General features: G+C 36.5%; 1 protein-coding gene across 16 annotated transcripts in view; it reads right to left on the reverse strand.

The window, feature by feature from the left end:
- DYRK1A (dual specificity tyrosine phosphorylation regulated kinase 1A) overlaps positions 1-20,195 on the reverse strand; it is a 144,732-nt gene that overhangs the window by 11,928 nt on the left and 112,609 nt on the right. For all 16 annotated transcript variants that reach the window (XM_089910254.1, XM_089910256.1, XM_022552910.3 and 13 more), the window contains 5 exons: positions 19,635-19,823; positions 16,085-16,232; positions 11,851-12,137; positions 9,138-9,284; positions 7,125-7,265 (listed from right to left, as the gene is read on the reverse strand). In XM_089910254.1, coding sequence (XP_089766380.1) covers positions 7,125-7,265; positions 9,138-9,284; positions 11,851-12,137; positions 16,085-16,232; positions 19,635-19,823 — 912 coding nt within the window. The remainder of the gene's footprint in view (positions 1-7,124; positions 7,266-9,137; positions 9,285-11,850; positions 12,138-16,084; positions 16,233-19,634; positions 19,824-20,195) is intronic.

Consider the following 20,195-nt stretch of genomic DNA (forward strand, 5'->3'; position numbering starts at 1 on the left):
TCTGCAGTTTCCAAACACCGCTTAAAACCTATGAAGACAGTGGAGAATAGAATCTAAGTCAAGCAAACAAACAAAACACAGCCCAGATTCAGCTAAACTACAAATGAAACTGACTCAGTCTCATCACACTAGTAGCCTGACAGAGTAAGCAGCATGCCTCTTTCTAAAGAGAAATAAGATTTACTTCCATCTCAACTGTTCTTAAATACAGCAAGTCCAACATACATATAAAAAATTATAGACACATGAAACAAGCAAACAAAAAGGGTCCATAATCAAGTGAAAAAAATAGTAGAAAACTCACATATATAAATGACCCAAATGTTGAAACTGACAGACAGGTATTTTAAAATAACTATGGGGCTTCCCTGGTAGCGCAGTGGTTAAGAAACTGCCTGCCAACGCAGGGGACATGGGTTCGAGCCCTGGTCCAGGAAGATCCCACATGCCGCGGAGCAACTAAGCCCGTGCGCCACAACTACTGAGCCTGCGCTCTAGAGCCCATGAGCCACAACTACTGAGCCCATGTGCCACAGCTACTGAAGCCCGTGTGCCTAGAGCCTGTGCTCCGCAACAAGCCACTGCAACGAGAAACCCGCACACCACGACAAGGAGTAGCTCCCGCTTGCCACGACCAGAGAAAGCCTGCACGCAGCAACAAAGACCCAACACAGCCAAAATAAATTAATTAATTTTTAAAAAATAACTATGATAAAAAGAATTTAGTTCAAAAGTTAGGTAACATGTGGATAGACTGGGGGGGTGTTATTTAAAACTAGTTTTTTTTCTTTTTTTCTTTTTTTCTTTTTTTTGTGGTATGTGGGCCTCTCACTGTTGTGGCCTCTCCCGTTGCGGAGCACAGGCTCCGGACGCACAGGCTCAGCGGCCATGGCTCACGGGCCCAGCCGCTCCGCAGCACGTGGGATCTTCCTGGACCGGGGCACGAACCCGTGTCCCCTGCATCGGCAGGCGGACTCTCAACCACTGCGCCACCAGGGAAGCCCAAAAGTATTTTTTTTTAAAAAAGATAAATTAAGTGAAAACACTAGAACTAAAAGAAATGCAGAGAATCCATTTAATGGTTTTAACAGCAGACTGGGCTCAAGAGAAGAAAAGCAATCAGTGAACTAGAAAGACAGAGCAAAGAAATTATCTAAACTAACACACAAAAAGAAAACAAAATGAATAAACCAGAGACCTCTAATAGTAAGCACTATAACATATATTTAATTGAATAATTAGCAGGAGAAGAGAGAGTGAAGCAGAACAAATATTTGAAAGGATGATGTCTGAGCACTTTCAAAAATTGATGAAAGAGATTAATCCACAGATCTAACAAACTCAGCAAACTCCATGGAGAATAAATACAAGGAAAACTATACATAAGAACCTAATAGTCAAACTGCTGAAAAATCAAACATAAAAAAAAGCAAAAAAAAAAGAGGTTGAACGAAAAGATCTACAAAATTCATACCAGCTTTTTTATATGTCATGTTTGAGCATGTCACCCAAATTGCTTGCTTCTTTACTCTTCTCTTCCACAGAAGATCCCTGTGCTAAAGGCATTTTCCTTCTTCGTTATATCCCCAAGTTCTCTTTCTCAGCGTGAGAGCGTGCTAAGCACAGCTTGAGAAGACCTGAGCTTGCTTTCTAGCCCTACCATTCCTTGCTGTGGTCACCAAAGAATTTAATTAACACTCTTGAATCTCAGTTTTCTGATGTGTAAAAATGGAACTGAGAATATCTATTATTACTATCTATCGTCATCTTCTTATTGTGAGAATCAAATAAAAACATCTTAAGTTATAATAATAAAAAAAAAAGCATCAAAATCAGCCAGGGGGAAGACAGAGAAATATTTCATAAACAATGCTTAGAAAAACCATTGACTTTTCTTCAGAAACAATGTAATACAGAAAACAATGTCATTAATATATTTAAACAACTAAATTTGTTTAGGTTTACGTAAACCTAAAATTCTATATCAATTTGTAAATTTCCATATCCATGGAAAATATCTTCCCAAAAATCAAGGTGAATAAAGATATTTTCAGATAAACAACTGCTGAGAGAATTCATCAGCAGAAGTTATTCACTATAAAATAAAAAGTTAAAGGAAGTTCTTCAAGCTGAAGGAACATAATACAAGATTGAAGTCAGGAACTGCAAAAAGAAATGAAAAATTCCATGGGTAAAAAGAAAAGAACTTTTTTTTTCTTTTGGGCTTGCAGGATCTTAGTTCCCCAACCAGGGACTGAACTCGGGGCCGCAGTAGTGAAAGCTCCAAGTCCTAACCACTGGACCACCAGGGAATTCCCAAAAAGAACTTTTTATTTTCTTTATTTTTTATGTACTTTTAAATCTCTTTTAAAAATCATTTTTAATTTAAGTAGTCAATGTGTTGTGAGGGTTATAACATATGTGTAAGTGATATATGATGACAAGAGACAGAAGGACTTAGATAAAAGCACGTGGTTATCACACGGTTTATAAAGTGATATAACATTTTGTTAAGTTCAACTGGTAAGTTAAAGATGCATATAGTAAAAGCAACACTAAAAATTACACACAGAAGAACAGCTAAACAGTCACTTAAGGTGAAATAAAATACCAAAAAGTACTCAACTCAAAAGAAGGCAGTAAAGAAGGAACAGGGAACAAAGAACAGATAAAACAAATAGAATACAAATAAGGCAAAAGTCTAAAACCCAAACCCCTGAATAATTAAATAGGTTAAATATTCACTGTGAAAGGAAGATACTATTTGACTAGATTAAAAAGGATGACTCAACTACATTTTGTATACAGAAGTCATACTTCACATACAAAAGTATGAACAGGTTTACTACAGTAAAAGGGTAAAAAAACCACTATAAAAATGTTAAGAATTAAAAAGCTGGTATAGCTAGCGTAATATTAGACAAAGTAGACTCAAAGACAAAAATATTATTAGAGGTAAAGAGGAATATTTCATGGTAATGAAAGACTGAATTTATCACCAAGTCCTAAAAATACTAAATAGGTATACTTAATTGAGAGAGCTTCAAAAAACATAAAGCAACTAAAGGAGATGAAGACAAATCCAGTATCATCACTAAAAATGAACACTCCTCTCAGTTATTGATAAAACAAATATACACAGACAGACACAAAGTAAGGATGTAAAGAATCTCGAAGATAAGGCCAACAGGCCCATGAAAAGATGCTCAACATCGCTGATTATTAGAGAAACGCAAATCAAAACTACAAGGAGGTATCACCTCACACCAGTCAGAATGGCCATTATGGAAAAGTCTATAAATAATAAATGCTGGAGAGGGTGTGGTGAAAAGGGAACCCTCCTGCACTGTTGGTGGGAATGTAAATCGGTACAACCACTACGGAGAACAGTATGGAGGTTCCTTAAAAACTAAAAATAGAGTTACCATATGATCCTGCAATCTGACTCCTGGACATATATCCAGAGAAAACTAATTCGGAAAGATACAAGCACCCCGATGTTCACTGCAGGGCTATTTATTGGGTTGGCCAAAAAGTTCGTTTGCGTTTTCCCGTAACATCTTGCAGAAAAACCCGAACTTGTTGGCCAACCCAATACAATAGCCAAGACATGGAAGCAACCTAAATGTCCATCGACAGGTGAGTGGATAAAGAAGATATGGGGTGTATGTGTATATATATAGCGAAATATTACTCAGCCATAGAAAAGAATGAAATAATGCCATCTGCAGCAACATGGATGGACCTAGAGATTATCATACTAAGTGAAATAAGCCAAACAAAGGAAAATAGATCACTTATATGTGGAATCTAAAAAAAAAAAGGAAAAGAAAAGAAAGATGCAAATGAACTTACTTTCAGAACAGAAACAGACCTACAGACATAGAAAACAAATTTATGGTTACCAAAGGGGAAAGGGATGGGAGGGATAAATTAGGAGTTTGGGATTAACATATACACACTAGTATATATAAAACAGATAACCAACAGGGACATACTAGATATTTTGCAATAACCTAGAAGGGAAAAGAATCTGAAAAAGAATATATATATGTATGTATAACTGAATTACTATGCTGTACATCTGAAACTAATACAACATTGTAAATCAACTACATATACTTCAATTTAAAAAAAACTTTTAAAGGAGAGTATCTTCATAAACTTGAGGAAGGTAAAGATTTCTTAGAATACAAAAAACACTATTCATTAAAAAAAAGAGATTAAATTTCCTGCTCATTAAAAACTACTACTAAGAAAAGAAATAGGCGAGCTGCAGTCTGAGAATACTGACATATATGTGACAAAGGACTTATATTCATTACATGTTAAAAAAAAGGAACTCCTAGAGCTCAACAATTAAACATCCCAATAACAAACAGGCAAAAGACTGGAAAGACTATCACAAAAAAGAAGATACATGAATGGCTAATGACCACATGAAAAGGTGGTCACTATCATCAGTCATGGGGAAATGCAAATGAAAACCACTATATATACCCATTAGAATGGCTAAAATCAAGAAGACCAACCATATCAAATGGTGAGGATGTCATGCAACTGCAACTCTCATACCTGTGGGGATGCAAAATGATAAAACTGTGGGAAACTGTTTGCTCTTTTCTTATGAAGGTAAACACACATACACCCTATGATCTGGTAATTCTACTTCTAAGTAGTGAACCCAGAGAAATGAAAATTTCAGTGTACAAAAGTTGATACAAGAATGTTCCCAGTAGCCTTATTCTTAATAGTCCTAAACTGGAAACAACCCAAACATCCACTGACAAGTAAATATAAATACAGTATTTCCATTCAATGAAATACTATGAAGCAATAAGATGGAGTAACTTCTGAGACACAATATGGATGAATCTCCAAAAACAATGTCTGTTAAGTGAAAGAAACAAAGTAATAAATACTATACAGATCCCATTTACATGAATTTTTCCTATGAATAGTCAAAACTAACCTATGATGACAGAAATCAGAAACTGAGGGTGAGATGACAGAAAAGGATATAAGAGGTGGTGGAAGTACTTACTCTATGCCTTGTTTTAGGTAGTGGATATATACTGTTGTATTTAAAAGTTAAAAAGTTAGAACACTTAAAATACTCATCTTACTGTATATAAATTATACTTCAACAAAACAGTATCGCTTATACTCTTAATTCTTCATCCCCCTTCCCCACCAAAGGAAAAAAATAGATAGTAGGTATGGATTTCATTACTAGGAAGCTAAAATGGGCCCTTGAAACATAAAATGAGAAATTAAAAATAAAATCACTAAGGAAATAAAGCAAACAAATATACCCAATGATAGTGCATGCACACCTGTTTATACTTATGGTTAAAATCCCTAGTGCATTGTTGCAATGTAACCATTTGGTTATGGATTTGATTTTTTTGTTGCTGAAAATTTATTTCTATTCAAAGAGAAGTAATTATCTTACACTTTAAAAAATAAAGTTTCTTAAGTCAGCTGCTTAATTGCAGCTAAAAAAACCCTCAAATAATCTATGGTTAATTAATATGTATTAAATGTGGGTCAAGATACTCACTTTCAATTTTAAGGGAAAAGATTTAACTACTCTTTTCTGAAATGTCCCCCCTAAACAATTTAAAATAATTATACCTGAATTTTGGAGAAATGATAGGTTACAACTCATTGTGACTTAACTGTGGTTTTATAAGGCAGAGATTAGGGAAATGGAATGAGATGAATGTTTCATTTATAAAAAGGAAAAAAAACAGCAGCAGAAGAAGAAAAAAAAAACTTCAAAGTGGAAAAAGAAGTGGTAGCCTGTACTGCAGAGAGATAAAAACATAAAGAAGGCTTCACATCCTCCATGCTAATTAAAATCAACTGGTAGGAGCAACCTTGAATGCTGCAGAAGCTAAGGACTCCTAGGCTGTGTTTTGGTTCAATGGGAAAAGGGGCCATGACTGATAAAGCTATGTGGACAAAGGCAAAAGGATTCAGGATGTCTGCTTGGTATTTTCCATCCCTTCCTTATGGGGAGTAGGCATAATTTAGCTGCCAGATATTACAATGCCTGGAACTTCAGAGAATAAGGCAAAATGCAGTAAGTTACAAATCAGTTGTGAAAGGTAGTTATATATATATATAATTTTTCTTAATATTCTTTAAAAAAAGCCCATTTGATATTAATAGTTAAGACTCCATAGCTGAAGGTGAATTACAGCACATAAGCATCATCTTCAGTTCACTGGAAATGACACCCGGTGGCAGCATCGCTAAAACGCAAGGGCAAAATAAAAAGTGGAGCAAAAATAAAATCTAAGTGTTGAAAATGCAAAAACTACAATCACAAGGTGTCTGGTATATGTATCACATACAATCACAGATTTATAGATTATTTTCATCTTATACTAGAAACAAGCTAGATTACAAAACATATGATTATTTTCAGATATATAAAAGATGTAAATCAAGATGCAAAACTGTTATCATTTACTCTATTAAACTGACACAGTTTAGGTCTCTGAAAAAAGTTCTCAGATAAAAGAAAATTACTAAAACGTACCTAACGTGTTTAAAAACCTCACTTAAATTTTAAAGATTTTGGAGATGTGAAACTCCTGTTACCCAAGCTAGGAATCTGAAATCTATCAAAGGACCATTTAGTCAGTTCATATTCTTGTCACAAACTGCTTAAGTCAAGAATCCTTTTCTCTCATCTGAACTTAAAAAAAAAAAAAAAAAGCCATTTACTGCAATTATGACTTCCAGTGTTCACAGCTGCAGTACTGTTAGCTGTGACTTCACTACGTACTCAAACTAGGAGAAACAAAGGTCAAACTTACTCATTCTACTGTGGAGACAAGGCATGGTGATCTGATCAGCTACCTCAGAAGGCAGACATACAGTTTCAAAATGAAGCCTTAAAGAGCACTAAGCAAACACTGGTCCATACAGATAGTTCAGGTCAAACTCTATAACCAACTTATGAAGAAAATATATACCTAAGTTATCAATGGAACTACTGTTAATAACTGAGTTCAGCAACACTGATTTCAAGTAAATACAAAATGCACTATATAAAGACAGCTCAGTAAAAGAAATAACAAAGGCTCAAAAAAATTATTTCCCTATTTTACCCGTTTTCCATCTTTGGTCTTCTTTAAGTTCCAAGTGCCATCTGGCAACTTCTCAAAGAACTTTCTTGCTTTTGGTGCTTGGTCAAGAATATGAGCAGGTGGAATACCCAGAACTTCCACTATTTTATTCATCTGATCTACCTGTATTAAAAATAAAAACAAAACACCTGTAATTTCTACTGTAGGACACCCTATCTGTGCTCATCCATCCATTCATTCATTCATAAATTAGAAATAAATAAATCGAGCATCTCCTGTGTGCTGGGCACTCCTCGGGGCAGTAAGCATAGAATAATGAACAAAAGAGATAAAGTCCCTGCCCTCCTTGAGCCCCACACTCCACAGAGGGGAGGGCACACAGTGAAGCAAACACATACCTCCATGGGATGGCAGGTGGTCATGGATACAATGGAGAGTAAGGAAATGACTGGAGGGAGTCTTAAAGTTTAAGTTTTGGGAGAATTTTAGTTAAATAATCACACACAGAGAAAAAAAAAAACCCAAAGGCTTAAAAGTGTGGGCCCAATAAAAGTATTTTTTTTAAGTGCAGATTAATTCACTCAAATACTGAGCGTCTACTATATGCTGGAAACCATGCCCACTAGAACACAGCAATAAACAAAACAAAAATCCCTGCCCCAAAGTTTGTGTTGTAGAGGAGGAGATCACCAAGAAGCAAATACATAATAAGCAAATACATACCAGGTGACCACTAAGAACCATGGAGAAAATTAAAAGGGGATGGAGAGTGAGAAGGGCACTGCAACTTAAAATAGGGTGTCACGAAAGGCTTCCCCGAGAAGGTGACGTGAGAGCAAAAACATGAAGGCCGCAAGGGCAGGAGCAAGAGCACTCCAGGCACTGAGCAAAGAATGAACGTAAGGGCCCTGGTACAAGCCTGTGGTTCGTTCGTAGGGACCTGAGAGAGCTGTGTGTGCTGGGCCGGGAGACGGTGGGGGCGGGGCGGGGCGGGGCGGGGCGGGGCAGGACAGCAGGGAGAGGTGGGGAGAGAACAGGAGACAGAGGGAGTAAGGGATTTTCAAGCTACTCAAAAGGGCTCTGGCTTTCACCATGAGTGAGATGGAAGCCACTGAAGTTTCAGATGCTCCTAATATTGTTTAAGCCCATGAAAAAGGTACTATTACCTTTATATTATTTATTATTAAAAGAAAACTAAAGACACACTTATGGCAGCTCCGCCAAAGAGTAGCTCACTGGCTAGAGTGAAGTGAATTAAAAGGAAGGAGGAAGGGACACGTTTCTGGCACTATTTATTGACAGTTGTATAACCCAGTTCAAGTCATGAAATTTCATTAGTCTTTCTTTTCTCACGTATAAATGAACGGACTGATCACGATCTGCAATGGTTAACTTTTCTTTAAAAAACAAAACACAACAGGATCCCACAAGCAAATAGTTTTAAAACCAATGAAAGCCCATTCCTCTGACTGTAAGGGAGCTTGGCCTCCCTCTCCCTTGCCCTCCCTCCTCCCAGGCACTGCCTCTGACCTTCAAAAATCTTCTAAGAACACAGAATAAACACCTGTGGACTCGCTCTGAAATTCTATAGTCCTAATTTACCCTGAATTATTCAGATCAAATATTCATCAACCCTACTAGTCATCATTCACTTTAATTTCAAATCATACTCTCAAAATTTACAGTCACGTTTACACTGTTTTTAGGGTGGTCCTCATTTCTTCATTATCATCTTTTTCTGTTCTTATTCTTAAAATCTGTAAAATTTATACCAAAATACTTAACATTTTCTAATCTAATTTATTGCTCTCCTCCACTGGCAGATTGAAAGATCTCGCTTCCCGTCTCACAATTCTAAACTCACCGTTACATAATTGAAAAAAAAATTTAAATGGATAAAATAAGTTCAAAACTGACCTAACACTTGAATGATTAAAGTTGGTAAATAGACATCTTTTCCTAAAAACAACTTTCAGATTATACTGTCAGAGACTGAAAACAAAAACAGAATTTTTAAAGCGATCCATCATATACCTCATTGGCTCCACTGAACAGAGGTTCTCCAGTGTGCATTTCAACCAAAATACACCCAAGGGACCACATGTCGATAGCAAGGTCATAAGGCATTCCCAGTAGCACCTCTGGAGACCGATAAAAGCGACTCTGAATATATTGGTATATCTGAAATATATTTCAAAATAGTATTAATTCCAAAACAAGTTTTCTTTAACTGTGGTCAACAATGAATTAAGAACACAAGTCTAATATTAACAGCAAAAAACAACTGGGTTATTAGAGTTCCATTTACTGATTTCAACATTAGATTATGAATACTGTTTAAAGAACTAAACGTTTCAAGGGAGTGGTAAATCTGACTGTGAAATGAAAAAAAAAAAAAATATATATATATATAAATAATTCAAGCCCTTTCATTTAGTTCAATCCTAACCGGTAACCAAGATATATCTTAAACAATTATGCCTTATTAGAAGAAAATATTATTGAGAACAATTTATCTCCCTATTAATTATTCTTTCCTGCTATGGCTGGTACTTGGTTTACCATTAATTTAACAGCTAAATTGTATCTAAATTAACCTGAAAGACTTTTTTCAGGTTAATTCAAAGCATTAAGAAAGACTCAAACTCAGTACAATGTAACTGAAATTTCAGACATCTGTACTGTACTAGTCTCACAGATAAATCTAGAAACACTGCCACATAAAGATTCAATTGGGAGTCGTTTCTGACTAATCACTTCTCTACCCTATCTCCTCCATCTCATTCTAAGACTTCTTAGAAAAAGAAATCTTGAAATGGATTATTTTCGATGAAGTAATCTGAGATGTCTTCAGAGACCAATTCATCTTCACCTGGCCATTTAAAATTTATGTCTGGAAATACTACAAAAACAAAGATAGTTTTACTTAAAAAAGGGAGAGAAACAAACAAAATCCTCCTACCCAAACTCCCTAACTTAACACTCAAACAAGGCAGCCAGCAGCATGGAGCCACTTCTCACGAAAGCTTCTGTGACCTCCACAACTCCAGCCAAATCTGAGAACCATCCCATGCCTCCACTAGCAGGTCAGCTCAACTTTAAGGCCTGCTCAGAGTGAAGAAAGCCTAACTGAAAGGGACCAGGAAGAAGTATTACATTTCCAAGTTTTTGTAAGCCAATGGCATCGTGAAGCCCCAAAGACTCCCTACTACTGAGACTTACTTCCCAGCTTAGGAAAGGAAGTTTGTCACCTACCTATCCAGCTGCTTACAGCAGTAGTTGGGTCATCTACAAGCCTGTGTGTGCCAGGATCGTCTGAGAAACTTTTTTTGAAACATACTTGCCCTGCCACCTTCTAACACTGAGCCAGCAGACCTAGAATAGGGCCACTGCATGTCTGTTTTGGAAATGACTTCCCATGGGATTCTGATACACTCACATAGTTAAAAAACTCACTGAGCTAGAGGTATAGCTGTTTCACTTTGGCTGGAGAGAGACAGTAGTGCTTGATATCAGGGCGGCATATATGATTTGGTTTAAATAGGAAAAAATTTTACAAGTCTAAAATCTATTCAAATGACTCTCAAGATGGGCACATATTTTCCAGTTACAATATACTTGATCCCTATTAACAACTATGAGCATCTTTTGATTTTCAGAGGCATCCGAAACTGCAAACTTTGCTTCCTATCCCTTCCATTTTTAAAAAGTATTTCAATGTAGCATTGCTACCATAAGATAATTTTCAGAAAATAACAAAAAGACAATCTTGTTAACTGACCATAAACCTTCATGATTAAATTAACCTACTGTATTTAAAAGCTGGAATAAAGTTGGATAGGAAATTTCACTAATTTGGAAAAACAAGAAATGGAAAGCCAATATGAAATAGGAATATCTCCATGTTAGTTTTTACCTTTTTTTTTTTAAGAAATGCAGTTTCAATACTTACAAGTAAATAGGAACAACATTTTAAATGAATAAAGTATTATCAAATGGTGACCCTAGTTGGTTTCAAGAAGAGAACATCCTATAACTTCTATTTTATATGCAAAACACTGTTAGAGTAGCTTTCATAATGCTAGAAAGATCCGTAGGAAAAATTTGCTTTCCTAAAATCAGCTAAACCTAAATCTATTTACTGCTATGGACATGTCTGTTTTTAGCACTCTAAAGAAAACTAGTTCGGTGTCATAATTTATAAAACAAAAAAAAGATTTAAACTTATTTATCAAAACAATTATGTCTATCAACCTAGTAATTTACACTGTATCACTGTGTGTAATGTAAAATTACCTGCATTTTTTTTTACCCATCAGCTTTTGAGGAAAAACATTTATCTCGACCTATATTTAGAGAAATATTTTACAGCAAGGAGTCAATGTTCTGTTATTGGAATTTCCCCAAATTTATACTAAGGACCTCTATTTGGGAAATATAGTTACAACAAATCACCTAATATGTAATATATCCATCCCCTCTTTTCTCTTAGACTTTTAGTATACACATAATTTTTTAAGTTAAACTTTAAAAAACTAATACCTTCTAATTCAAAGTTTACTATTGGCATTTTAAAAGGTATTTCCCAAAATAGGTATCAACACAAGGTGATTCAAGTGCTGCATTTTAAAGATAACCATCCTGTAATTACCTCCAAATTGTATACAGGTTAATAACATTTCAAGTATCTACTTACACTCTTTTAACCTATTCTAATTTTAATTCACAAGTCCTGAAATATACTTACCCTCTGCCCCAACTGACAAGAACTGCCAAAGTCAACAATCTTGATTGCACTGCGTTTGGGGTTACAAAGAAGGATATTCTCAGGTTTTAGGTCACAGTGAATGATACTAAGTTCTGGAGTCGCAAGGAAAAGCAGTGCAGTGCACATTTGCTGTGCAAACTTTCGTGTTAGGTTCAAAGAGACACCTCGAAAATTGGTGTTCCTCAACAAGTCATAGAGGTTGTAGGACAGCATTTCAAAAACTAAACAGAGGTGGTTTCGAAACATAAAGTGGCGTTTTAAATGCACTGAAAGAGAAAAAAGTTTCATTTTAAATTATACATACCAATAAAATGAGAACAACATGCACATGAACTCTCCAACAATCTGTAACATGACAATGTCAAATGCAGAGTGAAAATCAAGTTAAAATCTGGAGATCAGCATTCTGCACTAAACAGCACACTCTTTAATCAGTTAAGAATATCTAAATTGTTCATCTGCTGAATTAATATATTAGTGTATAGTGTCTGCCGATATGCAATATAATGCAAGAAGTACCACCAAAATGCCTTGCTTAAAAAAAAATTAAGTCAGGTATGAAAACGCAAGTAGCAAACTGACAAAGAGTACTGAGAATACTTTGATAATTTTATCGTCACTGGTAAGAGAAAACACGTTGTACTCCCTGAAAGCCCTACCTCACAACTTCATCTAAGCTCCATCCACTGGGATGTCCAGCTTGTGACGATGCTGTACTTGGCAGCCCTCTCTGGGAAGGCTTTGATACACATACACAATCTGCTTTGCTGAGCCTTAGATTTCACTAGTAATTTTCTGAAACAAGTGTCAAAGGAAGACAGATTTTTTTTTCTTTTGGGCAAATACAGCAAAGGCTCGAAAATCACACTGTAAGGTACTAGAGTTCATAATCAAGGCATCTGATTATGTTCATCAGACTGGTACATGGGACATCCTGTCCAAGACTGAAGGTTTAGGAAAACTTCAAAATAAAGCTCAATCACAAGAAATTGTGAGTAGGCTTATGAATGGGGAAAGTCTAATAGAATACATTACTTGGTATCACTCCTGATCCTCTAAAAAGGCTTAATAGTCGCCAAACTGCTTCGAAAAGTTGTGCTTTAAGTATTAACACTGACTTCACATCAGATGAAGTCATTCAATAAAGAACTGCCCTTCAGTATAAAAATTCTTACACACACCAAACTAAGCACCTATAACTCAACTGGAACGACATAAAACAACCATTTGTCAAGGCTACCTTCATTTTGGTCTTTTAGTATCATTTAAAACAGAGGTTTCTCTACAGATTTATCTGGAATAACTAGGACAGTATTCAATGTCTGGTCCCTGAGAAAGGGGATACATTGTGTTGTCCTGGTAGGAGCCCTGAACTGTCTCCCTGGAAGCAGTGCAAGTCAATATAGCTTTTAGATCATTCCTGATACACGTGATCTAAAATTAGGATAAATAACACAACTACTACATGGCTCTATAGGAGTCCATAGTACAACTCAACTCTCACCAACAGTTACATAAGAATGTATAACATCTGCTCTTAATCACTGAGTTCATAGGTTTAAAATTAAGAACACAGCTCCATGTGACATAAGACACCCCAGAGACATGGTCCAAACAAGAGTTCTGACCTGGTTAAGCAGCAGCCGCAAAAGGAATGCAAAAGGTAACTGATGTCAGAATTCAAACGTGATTATGACAATCCCTCTAAGAAGCTGTGATGAGAATGCTCTTCCAATGGAAGATCAATCCACTCAATTCCACTAATTCATCATTCATTTACTAAGTATCTGTAATGTGCTGAGCACTAAAGACACTGTCAAAGAAAGCTCAAACACAAGTATATACATTCAGTTTTTTTAAACTGAACTCTGGGGAGAACAGACAGTTGGCAAGACTTTGCTCTACACTTAAACTGAATGTTCTTTTAACTAGACCGTGGCAGGTACCAAATAATCCAGATAAGAAATTATGCTCTGTGGTAAAAAAAGTAAGAGTTTTTAGAAGTTCAAAGACTTAAAGACTATACAACTCATGAGACTAAATTATATTGATAAAATCACTTCAAAATTAAGTTATTTACGTTATAAAAGAGCAATACAACTTCCAGACACCTTAAATTTAATGTACCAACTCTACTGCCATGGCTGTGTCTAAATCTAAAGTTCTTTTTGCTTGTTTTCCAATATAGAAACTCAGTTTCTTAAGACACTGTGCATGAATTCACCTTCTTCCTAAATAAGAACCTTTAAAAACAAAAAAAACTCATCCAAAAGAATATCTGTAATAACTGATGCAACTAATGATCATTAAAGTCAGCTTATCAGAAACAAAAATGACAGCCATTATTATAACATAACCAAGTAGCTAACATTTCGTGTTTTCTTTCAACAAGGCAGAAATAAATGGTTGTAGTAATGCTATCAACATTTTCTCTACTACTTAAGCAAAAATTCAAAATAAAACAAGAGTGAGAAAGAAGAAAAAGGGAAGTATGTTTAGAGACTGTAAGTCAAGCATCCTTAGAATGTCCTTCTTGGCCTCCTAAGCCCCTTGAATGGAAATGTGCTCACCTTACACTAAGTTGTAACTGAAAGTAAACAGCAAACATGCAGTAAGTGTGAAAAGGCTTGAAATACAAATGTTATTACTGTGGGTTATATCAGATATCTACAGAGAAGGCACTAAGGAAGAAAAATTAATAGTATAAGCTCATTTTATTGCAACAATGAGGAATGAAGGGTGTTTCATAAATGAAATTTAATCTGAATATGTGAACCTTATACCTTTAAACATCAATTTTTTTGTTTCTGTTATTTTGGGGGGACTAAAGAACCATAATGCCCTCCCCTCATTTCTTTTTTTTTTTTAAATAAATTTATTTATTTTTGGCTGTGTTGGGTTCTTCGTTGCTGCGCGCCGGATTTTTCTCTAGTTGTGGAGAGGAGGGGCCACCCTTTGTTGCGATGCACGGGCTTCTCATCACCGTGGCTTCTCTTGCTGCGGAGCACGGGCCCTAGGCACACATGCTTCAGCAGTTGCAGCATGTGGGCTCACGAGCTGTGACTCACGGGCTCTAGAGCACAGGCTCAGTAGTTGTGGCGCACGGGCTTAGTTGCTCCACGGCATGTGGGATCTTCCCGGACCAGGGCTTGAACCCGGGTCCCCTGCATCGGCAGGCGGACTCTCAACCACTGTGCCATCAGGGAAGCCCTCTCCTCATTTCTTAAAAAGGAGTTTGCTAATAAAACTTAACCTCATATGTTTTTCAGGTAAAGTCAGCATTTCTGAAGGTGAGCTGCTAATACATGCCTATAAAAAGTCTGTAGTTAGTTGATCCTAAGGTCTCTATCTTGAAATTGACATCATGTTGTTTTTACAGTTGGCAGCAATTTGTTTCTTGGTGGCACATAAAATTATGGTGTCTTAGATCTGATTAAGAATAGTATTAAAGGGTGTATAATCAGAAGATGTTTTATCCATATATCAATTGGCCCTAGACTTAACTATTTTCATAACTCTTCTGTCTCCTCTTTTTGTATTCAGAAGAAACACCATACGACAATGAAATAAACACAAGCTCTGGAGTCAGGCAGAGGTAGGTTCAGACCCTAGCTCCAAGAGCCCTGGGACCTTGGGTATGCTACTCTTTGTACAAACTACCTGTAATATAAGGATTTACCACCTTCCTTTCAGGACTGCTATGATTACAGATGATGGAAGAAAACCACAAGGAATATGGTAGGAGTTCAAGAAATGTTGGCTATTATTTCTTGAGGGAGAACCTGAGATCTTGGCTCAGACATTCCAAAAATGGTTCTGTAACCATTAACAACATATTAGCTCACTTCTAATTTCTGAGCTATATTAGAAATGGTTAAAGTTAACACAAAGTGGGCTCTCTATATAAACATGCACCATTAAAGCAAACAAATGACACTTGTAAGTTTGAAAAACAAAAAAAAACAACAAAAAACAAAAAGACACTATTCCTATTTGTTTTTATACTATATACCACCTAGAATGCATGTCGCCAAAGATGTAAAATATTACTGCCAGATCAAGTAACGTGTATAAACCTATGCCCTCCAACAGAAATCACTGAATTTTTACCCAATCACTTTAAGATAAAATCAACATATATTCATACAAAAATAACTCAAATTTGTGGTCTGGGTTAGGGCACACTGCTTTCTTTGCCTGTCTGTTTGTTTACCTATGTAGTATTTCATTTCAGTGTCATGTTTGTTCATGAGCTCAAGAAGTCGCACTTCTATCTGGGCTTGATTCAGAAAAGCCTTCTTGTTCTTTATTATTTTAATGGCGACCCATTCTTGCTCCACACGATCATACGCCTTTACAACCTAAAAGAGAAAAAAGACAGATGATATCTATTTCATTAATGAACAATTTAACAACAGTTTACAGTTCAACTTAATTGTACATTTATCTAATTCCCCTTTTTCTGACCTTCCTAATTAAAAGAGATCCTATTCGTTTCCATTCAACAGCATCCATTTACTACTTTATTGTCACTTTAAGTCATTTTTCAAATGGATTTCTTCTGCATCCTTACAGTATTTCTAAACATCCACAAAATAGCTAACTTTCTTAAAATCAGATTAACTATTTTCCTCCTTCAGAAATAAATTATGAATCTTGACAAGTGCTTTGGGGTTTTTTACCTTTCTTACTAAATAACATTATAAAACAATTCTTCTAACTATTCTTTTAGTAGGAGAAAAACCTGGTTTAAATCCGAAGCGTATGTGTGAGGTTCTAAGTCATCTGAAAAATGTAGATAACTTTCTAAATGTGACTTAGATTTTCACAGATAAAAACTTAGGCATATACCAGAAGAATTAGTTTACAGCTATTCAATTAAAAGAATATCAAAAACAAATAACCAGGAAAAAAGTTTAAAATGCCATAATTAGGGGATTTTGAGTTTTAAAATGAGAAGGAAACTGAAACATTCATGTGCAAATCACCATGCACACCTCTCATTTAAAATTTTACTCATTTAAAACAAGTTTCACACTATTAATAAATTTATACAAAAATTAGGAAATACACAGATAAAACTATATCTCTACAAATCAGAAACTGCTATAAGTGATTAAATATTATATTTATAATATTACAAATAGTCTGAATAGATAATAGTTTTAGATACATTTTCTAGCATATTCAGAAAGTACAGAGATGCAGGTAGAACTCCAAGTGATTCCAATGTGTTGGCTGAGTACCACTGGATTAGAGGAAGAGAATGGAACGCATGGTCCAAGATCACATCAGTCAAGGTTACTGTCATTCATAGATCATAAATCGTTCAGCTGAAATCAAACTTGGAATGAAACGTGCAGTATCTCTGGTTTCACCCAATTCTAAAAAAATACTATCTATTGTCTTTTAAATCAGAGGCGACCCATGTAAACATCTGACCAAGTGCTTCTGATATTCTTCTGTTTCACTGACCATATTGACTGTACCAAGAGTTGCAGTTCAGTGCCCAGATCCTAACGGTCTCCGGGACAAAGGCCACTAACATGGACTCAACTATTTACTGACTTAGCAAATAGTTAACTTGCTCAATGCTAAAGCAGTGATTTGCAACCCTGAATATCACACATTCAGTAGGGTGTTTTCAAAAATACCCATGCCCAGAATCCAGTCACAGAGATTCTGATTTAATTGCTTGGAGCCTAAGTATCCATCCTCCCCTCCCCACCCCACCCCCAATCCCCAAAGCTCCCTGGAAACTTTCAAAGTGCAATCAGGATTGATGACCACTGGCTTAAGAAATGAAGGAGTTGCTTCTTTGACAAGGATCTGGCAGAGGATTTAGAGGATGTCTGACCAAGTCGGTAAGGAAGACTTTATCTGGTGAGTGACAGGTCCTGACCCTGAATACACCTCAGCCTAGGAGAAAGGCATCAGTCAGTCTGATCTGGTAAAATGGATTTTGATGTCAAATAGGCCTATGTTTTCTCACAGGTTTACTATGCTGACTTGCTCTTAGGAATCAGAGTATGAGAAAATTAAAGGGGAGGGGGAAAGATCACGGTGAGCTCAAAGACTGAGTATTTAAGGAAAACTAATTTTAGAGAACAGGCCGTACAGCCACAGTTTTCATGGTGGACATCACAGAAGTTTGAAAAGTGTCCTGTTGAGAGCAACTGCCTAAACGCTGGTGTAATTTTGAAGGTGGACATGACAATCACTCTATCCAGGGTGTTCACGGCCTTACTTAAAAGGTAGAGGCCTCAGAAATGCCTTTCCTTAAAAAGCTCTCAAAGAGAAGCAGAAGCTGCTTCTGACAAAAAGTAATCCTTTCTTAAAGAGGGACTCCCCACACACTGAGAATCCCCTGACTCAGGAGAAAAAGAGGTTACAAATCAAGGGGAAAGGCCCTGAATTACGTATAATTACAAAAATTCTGTGAAATCATGGACAGGAGCAAATGTATTATACATGGGACACCAGGGTCTGGTAGAGCCACACCAGAGTCAGGGGTCTTCTAAGAAGCTTGTTCATATTTCCCCATAGGTTTAATAGCTTGATCTCTCTGGGTCTAGAGCTGTAGCTGCTACTGGCCTGTAGTATACTTTTTGTCCTAAGCATGATTAGACTGACACATGATGAATTTTTCCTCACAGGTTGAAAAGAGGCATGCTTTGCTTTCACTCAGGGCAGGAACAGGTAAGTAAGAGTGTATGCAGGTTCCATAGTTTTAGACAAACCAAAAACAACCTCCAAAATCCAAAATATTGTCCAAGTCAAAAGAAGTATTTGGATTAGAAGTTATTATAGTAACTGACTTGCTGCACAAAAGCTACGAGGCAAAGGAGGCTGGGATTAACAGTAAATCATACCTCAAACAAAAAGGCTCTGTGACTTGATGAGACAAGATAGGGAGATTTACACATGGGAACAGCTGGGGGATCCACTGCCAGAGAAAAGCTTTTTAAAAGTGCAAGGAAGAAGGTCTGACAGCTCTTAGTCTGGGCACAGCTGATGTAAGAGGTAAATGTAGTTAGCGTTTGTGCTTTGTGTTGGGATAGGGTGGGCAAGTGAGGAGAAGAGAGCTGTGGGTGGAGAGAAGAGGCTAGGAACGAACAAAAAACCAGGTCCACTGGAGTTCCTCACTCACTCTTCTGGGTAGAAGCGGCCTGAACGACCCCACCCATTGGAACAATGCCAATCACAATATTAGCAACGCTGATGCCATGAGGACTTAAGAGGAGACCCTGGAGACCCTCTGCCCATTTAGAGGCCTGACGGAGCTAGAAGAGGAGCTGAGGAAAAACTTAGGGCACAGCCCCTGGTGTCTCAAGTCTCCAAAGAAGCGAGAGGACATGTGCTGTGCCAGCTGAAAATGGCAATTTTGTTCTCTGTGAGGAGGAGTATCCGACAGGAAGGTAATTATCTCTCTCATACATAACGACGAACCATCCAGAGACTAAAAACCCCACATGAAAGAGGCAATACTGTCTATTAGTGATTAAAATCAACCACTTAGTATTAGTAAAATAACTACTTGATAGCTATAGAAAGTTTTTTTTTAAAAAGCCTAATGGAGTTTTTATAGCTGATGCAGTTTTCTTACCTTTACAGAAAACTATAATAACCCAAATGCTTACATACCCGTTGTTTAGATCTATTTACAAATATTAAAAGTGTACTACTGAGAAAAGGCTATAGTAACATGATTCACTAAGAAGTTCTTTCTAATTTATGAAATTCAGCATCTTCCATTAAATTACCTGTCCAAAGGAACCTTTGCCTATCAAGGAGTCAATTTCGTAACGATCCATCCACTTTTCTCCGTTTTTTACAATATAATCATAGTTATCATCATCATAACCATCATTGTAAACCTTCCGCTCCTTCTTATGACTAGAATCGTCTCCCTGGCCCTGCTGGTGTCTTCGCTTCTTTTTTGCATAGTAAACCTGCAGTGAGAAAATAGTGTTAGCTGTGCAATGAAAAATTATTGGGGACGGGGAGCAGTGAGGGCACCATATGTCGAGTACATACAAGACACATGTGCTATCAGTAGGAAAGTGATGAATTTTTTTTCTTTATAACACACACAAAAATGAAATAAATAATTTTCTATAGTTGCTACTGGAGTTACAGAATAACACTGATATGTAACAAATGAAAAATATCTACAGTAAAATTCACTTTAGAATTACACTGTTTATACATTTTTTAAATAGGAGATGTTACATGACCACGCCAAAGTCTCCCACTCAAGAAGAGTAACAGGACCTGATTCATATTTATTTTCTAAACTAACGTATAATTTATATACAGTGAGA

This window comes from Delphinapterus leucas, chromosome 4, assembly GCF_059928025.1.
Source record: "Delphinapterus leucas isolate spDelLeu-1000000601 "Yukka" chromosome 4, BTC_Dleu_Yukka2, whole genome shotgun sequence".
In the NCBI taxonomy this organism is placed as follows: Eukaryota; Metazoa; Chordata; class Mammalia; order Artiodactyla; family Monodontidae; genus Delphinapterus; species Delphinapterus leucas.